The sequence below is a fragment of the Phragmites australis genome, chromosome 7 (genome assembly GCF_958298935.1).
Source record: "Phragmites australis chromosome 7, lpPhrAust1.1, whole genome shotgun sequence".
Classification (NCBI taxonomy): domain Eukaryota; kingdom Viridiplantae; phylum Streptophyta; class Magnoliopsida; order Poales; family Poaceae; genus Phragmites; species Phragmites australis.
In genome coordinates this window covers 23,862,165-23,873,435 of record NC_084927.1, presented here as the reverse complement: position 1 = coordinate 23,873,435, position 11,271 = coordinate 23,862,165, and the positions used below count along the sequence as shown (strand labels likewise).

Genomic DNA, 11,271 nt, shown 5'->3' with positions numbered 1-11,271 from the left:
GGTGGCCTCAAGATTTAACTTATCATCGGTTACTGCTTGGTGATCATGATTATCGAGCTTACCGAACCGTACCACATTGTAAACCAAATAGTTTTCGAATCCAAATTTAAATTTGTTTAAAAAAAATCCTAAAAAACTAGAGACAAAGACCTTATGTGAAAAAAGTAAAAAAAAATTGTTTGTATTATATTCTATAGGGAGGAAGTTTAAAAAAAATAAAAAGTTGAAGCGTGCAACTTATTTATTAACTTATATTAAGGAAAAACTAGCATGTAAACATATATTTTTCTTATATAGGGTGTTTCTTAAGAGAATCTTTAAAATTGATTTCAATTTATTTAAAATTTTATTAATTTCTTCATGATTTTTACAAAGTTCAGAAGCATAAAATGAATATGTTAAGACACAACACTGTAATTGTAGGAAAAAGATCGACGACTAGAGAAGGGGTGAGTATGCGCTTCAACAAATTTCTTACGGAATCGATGGTCTTATCATATTTGGCTTACTCAATGCACCTCAAAACTCAAGCGGAAGCAAAAATAAAGAAGTTTTAACAAGAGAAAATCAAGTTACACAACTTCACAGATGGTATATGAATCATAGGTTACATTTAAGATCACTTCATATGTCTTAGCACTCGAAAAATCATAACTAGTAAAGAAATAAGAAAAGATGAACACTGAGCAATGAAACTCTACAAGTTGATTGTCTAGATGCAATAGAATTTAAGAATATCACATAAGCGTGTGTATGCAAATTTTATACCTCTAGTAACAAGAATAATGACCTCACAAGGTGCTGAAATTTCAGCCCAAAAACTAAAACGAAAATCAAATCCGAAAACCGAACAAAAACTTGCAAACTTGTAACGGAACAAATAGAGCGAAACTAGAAGGAGGTGAGCACAATAACATGAAAAAATTAAATTTTATTGCAACAGAGGTCAACCCTATTTTAAACAAATCATAAAGAGTTTTTCTCACAAAGCTCTCACCTAATACGTAGTCTAAGCATTCATCTTCCTCACATCTAAAACCTATCATTATGCTTTCTCAAATGGCTAGTTCATTCTCTCTCATAGCCCTACCACTCTATTTATGAACCTACGAAACTTGACACTAAAGTTTTCTAGCTTTTTTCCAAAATAGCCCTCTCTTGTAGTACACTCCTACATACCAACGATGATATTTTAGTCTATTTTCTTTTCCATTCATTGGACGTCCGTGACGCCTTAATGACTTAGCTTCGTATCGATGCAAGCTTCACAATGGTGCCACACACTCCTCCAGTCCTCCCATGATTTTGATGTCAAACCACAAAATCCTCTACACGCCTTTCAAAGCGTGACTCGCTACTTGCTTACACCTTAAGCAAGCGCTCTGATATCGACATGTGTACTCCGTCTTGCGATCTTGACCATCGGGAAGTCTCTCGCTCCAGATTCGTCAGGCCACCTTATCACTTGCACTGGTATCTCTTTCACTTGACTTTATCACAACGCCATCTTCATTCTCCGTTTCATATTTTGCTTGACTTTCACGTGTACAGCTAGGATCACTCTTAACTCCGTCCGGCCTTCTTGATCATCCGGCACCAAGCATCCGCTTAGCCCTGATCACCCGCTATCAATCGTCAAGTTTCATCCATCACCTGCACATCTTGAAACAAACAAACAAATTTCTCCACACTCCAAAACACCTTCAGGTTAGCAAAAAATCAAAAACTTCAACTCATAACACATATTGTAGAAAACGTGAACACCGGATGTTCCGATGTGTTCTGCTCATGAATACCGGACCATCCGCTAGGTGTAACACTATCTGTTACAGGAAAATTTTGCTCTTTGCAAGAAAAGGTCCGGTGAAAACTTCCTGTGATCTCATATCCATCACCAGATAATCTAGTATGTGTCAATCCTCCGAACTACCCTTCTGCAATCTCTCTATAACAAAAGGTCAGGTGCATTCTCCGGTGTTCACAATCTCAGCATCGGGCTATCCGGCATACATAATCAAACTTGGCACCAAAAATCTTCTCTCTGTAGAAAATACTCCGACGCTCTCAAAGTCCATCGCCGGACCATCCGGTGTTTGCTTTTATTTCTGCTTCAGCACTGAAAAATGCTCCGGTACTCATTTCACCATAACATCGGGCTATCCGGTGTGGTAAAAAAAAATACACTGGATATTTCTATGAGACATAATTTCTTGACTCTGAAACAGTCTGCTCCAATTTAAAATTTAGTTATCCATAAATAAGATCTCACAAACACAACCTCATGCTAATCAAAATCATTTCAAAAGCAACGTTGTCAATGACTTATCACATACCAACTAAGTCGCATTTTAATTTAGTTTCTCAGTAATTAACTTTTTCATATCTACTATTATTTTTCGTACATAAAGAATAGTATAAGTAAACTTATAAAAATGGTTTAACTAATTTGGAGGTGTGATGAGTTAGTTATGAATTAATCAGTTGTAATACATGTACATATTTTTGCATGTTAAAATAACTATTTCATAAGTTTATGTATTTTTAAAATATATAGGATCATGTAAGAAGACTAACAAAATTAGTTTTATGATTTTTGGATTAGTAAAGAGTAAATCATGCATTTAACTTGATTTAGCAAATATATTTTCTCATAAAACATATTTAATTTTTTATGAGTATAAATACTTTTATAATGTAGATCATGTTACATGTAAATTTTTTTTAACTTGATTTGAAGCTCAGATGAATTAGTATTGATTTTATAAGATTAAGTCATTTTTTGTTTTTTTATTGAAATTCATTGAAATTCGAGAAAATCGCTTGATAAATTGCTAAAACGAAACGGTTACCGACGATGAAAAAATAAAAAAAATCAGTCGATAAATCGTCGAATGCGCTTGGTAACCGGTGTAATTCGATCAGTTATCGGATGCCGATTCGATCGATATTTTCTCTAAATTTTAAATCTGATCGAGTGAATTTTGAGCGAATTTTTACTAAATTTTGAACTTTTTTGTGATAACCGCGAATTTCTGGTTACCGCTAGGGAATAGTTTTCGGAGTTCAAATGGTTTTATGAACATTGCTCCCACCTATGCATACACACCTGACTTTATTTGTTTATTTCTCCTATTTAATACTTATTTATTTATAATTCACTTATTTTATAATTTTTTCACCTGGCGTGTAACAGTCTCAAGGCATCTGCTACCGTTTGGAGGTAATTAAAATGCGCCTCGTCAAATCTTTGAGGGCCCGGCTTTTGACTTTCTCTCTCTCTCTCTCTCATCAAGAGAAAGAACAGGGAGGATGCTCAACATGCTTCATTAGTGTTAGCGTGAGGTGCGACTTCCAACGGGCACTCATGGTGGAGAGGGAGAGAAATGAGGGAGATGCGAAGGCCCTGAGCGCCGGGCCGCTGCCGCAGGAAGGAGTCCCCGACAAGACGGAGGGCGAGAGGGGCAAGGAAGAAAGAGACGGGGAAGATGACCGGAAGGAGCAGCAAGAGGAGGAGGAGAAGTGGTCCGAGATAAGGCTGGCCGTCGAGGAGCTGTCCCCGCCGGCCAAGCTCAAGCACGGCGGCGGCATGCCGGCCGCCTCGCCGCCGCCCACCCTGCCATTCCTGGGCCTGTCTCACCTGCTCCTCCGAGTACTCGGTGAGTAGGGTACCAGCTGCTAGCTGAATCTACTGCCCCATTTGACACTCACCGCTCGGTGTGTCTTTGATATTTGCTTGCTCTCTGTTCTTCTTCTTGATTGAAAAATTGAAGTTCCTTCATTTCTTGGTTCTTCTGATACTCACTAGTAGCATCATTTCATGCGTGTGCTTCTTGATTTGCTTGCCATTACTATTCCACTGCCGAACTTCTGGCCTGCCGGAAAACTTCTTGATCTTGGCTGCAGCTTTCTCTTGCCTTTCCTTTTTCTTTTCTGACTGTTCATTGGTGATTGGTCCATGGTGTCGCTTGCAGATAAGATCGGCCCGACCATGGCTGTGCTGAGGCTCGACGTCCAACGCAACATCGAGGTAAGTGAGCAAGAACTTCATCTTGTCTCCCGGATTAACAATAATCCCATGATTAAATCTGCCGGTAGAAAATATTATCAGGAAGTGGTATCGATTGTCGAACTAGTAGGCACAGAGTCTCAATCAGAGGCCTACCTGCTGCTCGATTTCGTGCGCTTGAGCGAGCAAAAAAACAACAAAAAAACTGCAACTTGAATCCAATTGCTGCAAGAATTCGCATCGTCAAGACTTCAACTGTTGGTGTGGTCCCAAGCTTGTAGCTATGGGTACGTCACCCTGTGGCTGGTTGCCCCTGTCTCGTGCCGGCCACACGGGTACACACCAAAACGACTGGGTCCTTTTAGCCGCATTGGGTCATGTCATCTCTGCTTATTTTACTCCCCTCCACGACGAATAATTCTCCGTGAATTCACACATATATAATTCTCCGTGAGTTCACACATAAATAATACGTCATGAGAGCGACGCGACAGTTTTATTTTAGATAAGATTGAAAAAAAGATTATCTATTAATTTCTCTTATAATATCTTTATTTATTTATATTAATAAAATGAGTTCTATATCTATAGCCGGTAATGGGATGATGAGGTTGGAGGATGAGGATGGATAACAAAAAGTGAATAAATTATTTAAAGTTTAGGAGTTTTTATTAGATGAGATGAGAGAAAAAAAGAGAGATGTGAGAATCAACTTGTGTTTTATATTGTAAAAAAAATTCATGGGCCTTGTAAACAAAAGATATCATTGGAACAGTTTTATTTTAGATAAGATTTAAAAAAATATATTATCTGTTAATTTCTCTTTTAATTTTATTTATTTATTTTTATTAGTAAAATGTGTTCTATATCTATGGCCGGTAACGAGATGAGAAGGTTGGAGGATGAGAATAACAAAGGTGAATAAATAATTTAATTTTAGGAGTTTTTATTAGATGAGAGTAGAGCAAGAAAAGAGATGGATGTGAGAATTAACTCGTGTTTTATATCGTAGAAAAAAAATTCATGTGCCTTGTAAACAAAAGATATCATTGGAACATGTGGATTTTTTTCCAGTAGCTTAATTGTTTCCAGTAAAGTTCGAATAATGCTTTTATGAATTTCATGCGTTTCAAACGAGCCGAAACTAGGGGGATCCATCCTATTCGAAAACCAGTGCTTTGGATAGCTCGGATCTGATTGGGTGCACCACTGATTCATGTTTCTGCATCTTAAAGTGAGTGTGAAAGAACCACTTGCGACTTCCATGTCCAAGCAGCACACGGCAGGAGCTATAGCCTTATCCAGGAGGAGTGTGCATGGATCGGTTTCAGAATTCTCGGACCGCAGACAGCGATGGGTTTGAAGGAGGGAAGCGTAAGACAAAGGTGATAGGATTAGGGTTCCGATGCTAAAAAATCTCTACCCCCACTGAGCCATGGACCGATTAGAGCGTCTTCTTCGTCCCAATTTCGCTTTCGCTAGAGGGTGATGGACGGGCCCTTTACGTGTGCCGCACACAGGCCTTCTTCAACTGCTCCGATCACATCCAACCTTGGCACATTTTTGGACGCCAACTTCTCTTGTCCCATTTTTATGACGTTTCTCTTTACGAGAAGCTGGAGTTTTTGTCATTTTTTTTCTTTTTAAAGATAAAGATGAGGGCAAGAAGGTTGTAGACGTTAAAAAAAGAGGGTAACCTATAGACAAGGTAGTGATGGAGATGGCCAAGTGGGCTACAAATTGTCTTGGTATGAAGACTTGAGTGGCAGGGCTGTGCATGGAATTCCAGTAATTGACGCTGCAACGTAGTACTATTGTAGAGTGCAGTGATCCTTTTGTAGTTAGCACAAACTGCAATACAGCAGTGACGCACACAGAGGGCTAATACTCAGTTCTAACACCGCCTTGTAGTTTTTTTTCCCGAACAGGGCACATATTATATAAAAGTAATGACGGAGATTACAACCTTGGTTTTACATAAGACTCTGGAGATTAACAAAGTTACACAAATACAAGCACCAATTTTCATCTCCAAATCTAACACAGATCTCGACCACCTTCAGGGTAGACAACCGCAAGAGTGCGTGGAGGCTAAGAACCTCGAGGATGAGGGACACGGATGATCTACCAAAACAAAATGAAGAGGCTTCAATTCTTGGTACGCCGCAAGAGATACATGTAGATGAGCGTAACCGCAATGCTTACCAACTTTAGCACACGCAAAAGCCTATAAATGAGCATCGACCACCATATTCATTCCCCTGGAAAATCATCAACCCGGTGCCATCGAACAAACCGGTGACATGAAACACAGAGCTAGCTCTGCCGATTGAAGCATTGACAACCCGGAAGGAGCATACAAACTAGGGTAGCAAAAGTTCATTGAACCCGTTCACAATCAAGCTGAGGAAAACATATGTTCCCAATTCTTCACAGGAGAATTCATGGAAGCCAGCATCACCGCCAACAAAGAGATGAAGGAATTAGATGTTCCCAAGCGCACTCATCACGGTGAATGAACTTGAGACTGTTAGAATAGATGGTGAATGAAGCCGATCTCTCTCCATGGCGCGCTTACCACAGATTTGTACTTGTGCCGAAGGCGGTTGGTGATGTTGATTGGCGAAGCGTCCTGTCCCTTGGTGATGGATGTTGCCATCTCTGGAATGACGTAAAACTGCCCTAAGAAGAGACAACTGCCATGTTAATCCGCACGTGGCAACTGTCGGAGGGATAACTTCTCGGGTCGAGCGGAATGGCTTGTGCCAACTGGTCAACCAGAAATGGTTGCAAGTGAACCCTACATCTGAATAGACGTCGACATGTCTGGTCTTACATGGAATTAATATTCCAACATATTATTTAATTATGGAGTATTCTTGAAGGATCGAGATGACAGTCTAGAGGGGGTTGTGAATATGCCTTTTTCTAATTTTCCTCAAAACAAGTTAAAACTTCACCTTAACAAAATTAATTACAAAATTAAAGCTACTCTAAGGCAAGTTATAAGATACAATCTTATATGAGATAAACACAACTAGGATTTACACTAAGCAATATATGAGCTTGCAATAAAGTAAGGAAATAGGTGAAATAACTAAAGGTGGAGACAAGTCGATGTTGTTCCTAAAGTTCGGTTCCTTGAAGGGATCCTATATCTTTGTTAAGGGGCTCGATCACACTTGAGCAGGATCTCTTTCAACCATTTTCCTCCCGATGTTGCACAAAGAACTCATCGGCGTTCTTGTGGTATTTCTTTCCTTGCGGAGGCGAAATTCGGCCTTCATAATCCTTCTCATGACGTACCACAAACGAGTTGGTGGCTTGTAAGTAACTCTTAGCCATCTAGGAGCCCTCAATCTCCAATAGAAACAAATGCAAGCGTAGAAGCTCGAAGATGAACCCTAGTGCTCAAAGATGAACTCTTTTCTTTCTAGCACTCAGTCTCTTTTTTCAAATCTCTCTCTAAAGATGAATCACTTTCTAGGGAGAGGAGAGGGGCTTTTGCTTTAGATGTGTACTCAGATTCGAAATGGGTAAGGGTTAGAAGTGGAGAGGGCAAAAGGTGTATAAATAGACCCCTTTAAAAACTAGTTGTTGGACACCTTTTTAGCCCACATCGGAACATTCGATCCCCACGATCGGAACATCCGATGTATACAAAATAACAACTTTGAACTTCACTTCCCAAACTAGAACCGGTAAATTCAACACATCGGAACATCCGATGTATATGGATCGGAACTTTCGATCCAGAAATTAAATAGAAACCGAGAGTCCTATGTTCATGAAAACCGGATGTTCTAACCCCTATCAGAACTTCGGATCCAAATATTGGAACATCCAATATAGGAGATTTAATTCAAACCCGTAAGTTGGTAGAAACCGGAGGTTCCAACCCTGATCGAAACTTTCGATGAAAACATCGAAACTTCCGATGTTAATTAAAATAGCAACTCAAGAACCCAGAGTTCTCAAAGTTCGGACTATCCAACTTGATCAGAACTTCCGATTCACTAAGAAGCATTTGACTTGGTATCCGTATTGTGAACTGTATCTCTCTCTCTAAACTAAGTGTGGATCATTTTGATCACTAAGTTCATGACAAAGTTACTACATTGCACCCCTCTTAATAGTACTAGTACGGTGGTCCTATACTCAATTCAAAAACAAAATAGTACTTTATAAAGGTAAAAACCACTCGCCATCTTCTTCCTTCAATTCTTGGGGTCGCCAACGTCATGATACTTTCACCTATTCAAATACTCATTGAATACATTAGTCTTTTAATCACCTGTAGGACTATGGGTTGACCCATTTTGACCGACTATCAATTGTTGGCTCGGAAGGAGCATCAAAACTAGTGTAGCAAAATTCCATCGAACCCGTTCACAATCAGACCGAGGAAAACATACATTCCCAAATCTTTGCGGGATAACTCGCGGAAGCCGCCATCACCGATAACAAAGAGATGGAGGAAGCAGATGTCCCAAGCGCACTTGTTACTGTGAGAAAAATGAACCCTAACCTTAGTAGATCAAAACTAGTATGGGATTATATTTGAGGATTAATCTACCCAAATACTACTAATAAGGAAGAGGACATGTCCTCTTCCCCCTCGCTACCAGCGAGGACGCCGGAGTAAGAGGATGAGGGGGACAAAGATGTGGCAGCGGCGGAACGCGAGTCGTGTGAGCCCCCATCAAGCGAGTCGTACAGTATCTTATTGAAAAGTTCTGTAGATTTAGAGGATTTCATGTTCTTTTGTTACCTCTATCCTTTTGTGCCTATAAGCTTGATCCGTAGGCATACTGCCTGGATTTATTTATTTATCTTTTTCCGAAACATACAAGCTACCTTAGAAAATTTTCTGAACAGCTGATGCCTGTTGCAGAGGCTGCAGGAGTTATACTTGTTGGACCCACCCAAGTATTCTACTCTAACGGAGATAGTGGAGAAGGAGGTCAAGGAGGGCACTGCAAGGAAGGTCGATAGCTGCGCAAGAGCTGTTCTGTGGCTTACTAGGTAACCAAGCACAGCAAAAGCTCCCCACTATTCATTCCTTGTGCTGTTAAGCTACTTGCAATCTTCCGTAGATTTAGACTGTAAAAACGCCTCTTCTCATTTGTATTCATCTTTTTTCTAACGTCGCCAGATCCATGGATTTCACTATTACACTATTACAGAGACTGGAGGACTCTGATCAGCAGAGCCTTGCACAGCTTGTCGAAGCTGCATACACGGTCACTCTGAAGCCATGGCATGGCTGGATATCTTCGGCAGCATATAAAGTCAGGAAATACTGAATTTTTTTGGTTTTATCTTCTGTGGACAGTGCCAATACTTCTCAGTTTCTGCCTGATTGATCTTGGACTAGTTATGGCAATTCTGAATCTCCGATAACTTGTCGAACAGATAGCAATGAAGCTGATTCCTGAGAGGAAGATCTTCACCAGCATGCTCGTAGGGATGGGCCAAGACGGCACTGGCCTGAAGGATGAGATTGAAAAGCTAGCATTGTTGCTTCAGCCCCTTCTTGATGACATCCACTCCATGATGGTTAGCACTGCTCCGGAATTCATGTTACAGCCTTAGAAAGTCGTTCGGTTTCGAATTCATATCATATACTGACCGCTGATGGCCCGTTTCACAGGCCAAGTTCAGGCTGGACAAGCTCAAGTCGACATGACGGCAAACCGAAGTCATCTTCCCGTTCTGTGAATATTGCCCTGGTTCAGTTTGCCTGTGCTGTAAAGGTTTATTTCCGTCCGTTTTTTAGCTGTTGTTCTAGGTAGGCCCACCACTGTACATAGGTCTTCTCGTAGAGTAGACGGTAAGATCTGCAGTGCCCCTGCTGTACAAGTTACTGTCTAGGCGGGCTATGTAAGCTCCTCACTGTAATTTTTGCCATAGTCTGTACTCAGCCGGCCAGATTCTTTCTTCTAATTAATAGGGGAAAAATAAAAAACTCCTAAAAATTCGGTTTTGTTGTAAAAACACCTCCAAAAATTCAATTTTTTTAAAAAAAAATTCACAAAAAATTCTAAAAAAACTAGAGACAATTTTCTGTGAATTTTTTTTTCAAAAATAATATCTTTTGCATCATATTTCATAGAGAGGAAGTTTGAAAAAAAAGAAAAATGTGCAACTTATTTATTAATTCAAGTTAAATGCATAGTTAATTATTTACTAATTAAAAATCATGAAACTAATTTTTTTAGTCTTCTTACATGATCCTTTATCTTCTAAAAATATATGAAATCTTGAAATAGTTATTGTAACGTGCAGGATTCAGTAAATGTATTGCAGATAGATTAATTCATAACTAATCTATAACACCTAAAATTAGGGAAACTATTTTTATTAGTTTATTTAAACAATTATTTGTGTAGGAAAAATAATGGTAGACATAACAAAGTTAAAATAACATGAGTTAATAAATGAGTTGTACGTTTTTTTTTCTAAACTTCCTCTCCATAAAATATGATGCAAATGATATTATTTTTGAAAAACATAACATAAGGTCTTAAAATTGTCTCTAGTTTTTTAAGATTTTTTTTTATGGTTTTTTATTTTTTTAATTTTGGGGGGTGTCGGAGGGTGAACCCTTAAGCGAGAACCCTTAAGCGGGGATCCGGAGGGACCCCTTTTGAGATTCGGCCGGGGGATGATTCTGAGTCCGTCTCGTACGTGAAATAAATGGGAGTAAATGAGATGCAGGTGGAAGGAATGATTGGATGCCGGAGGAAATAAATGCTCAGGGGATTTTTAGACAGGTTCCGGTCGCACTGAGCGTAATACCCTACTCCTGTGTGTATGCTATAAATGCTCTGAGAATGTCTCTCTGAGGATCTGCTGTGTTACAAGAATGTTTGTCTAAATCTAGAGCTTCATGCTTCTTCCGTCGCCGTCGCCCGAGTTCGTCTGACGTGTTCCGGTGTTTTCAGAGCTCAGTCTCAGTGTTCCTCTTCTCCGGGGAGCCCGCCCCTCTTTTATACCCGGCAGGGCAGGTGGCGTGCCAGAAAGGATTGACGTAAGTTCCAAGGCGCCATAAATGAAAAGCAACCATCATAGACTGCAGCTTGAGGTGACGGGGAGAGTTGAAAACGCGCCCCCGTCCGGTCTTTGTCGTCATCATCCCGCTTCTCAGCGGGTGCAACGGGGAGGGCCCGTCGAGCAGCCACCGAGCAGCCCCGCGTGCCCGCCTGGTCAGAGCGAGTCTGACACAGCAGGGCGGCAGGTGTTATTCCGAGACGCGCCGGATG

The 11,271-nt window shown here is 40.2% G+C and overlaps 1 protein-coding gene across 1 annotated transcript; it reads left to right on the top strand.

The window, feature by feature from the left end:
* Positions 1-3,262: 3,262 nt before the first annotated feature.
* Positions 3,263-9,987, top strand: LOC133924262 (glycolipid transfer protein 3-like). Its single transcript, XM_062369714.1, has 6 exons — positions 3,263-3,656; positions 3,972-4,027; positions 8,901-9,031; positions 9,162-9,297; positions 9,422-9,565; positions 9,660-9,987. Exons 1-6 carry the CDS (start codon positions 3,365-3,367, stop codon positions 9,693-9,695), a joined length of 795 nt encoding a protein of 264 aa, XP_062225698.1. The 5' UTR covers positions 3,263-3,364; the 3' UTR covers positions 9,696-9,987.
* The last annotated feature ends 1,284 nt before the right edge of the window (positions 9,988-11,271 follow it).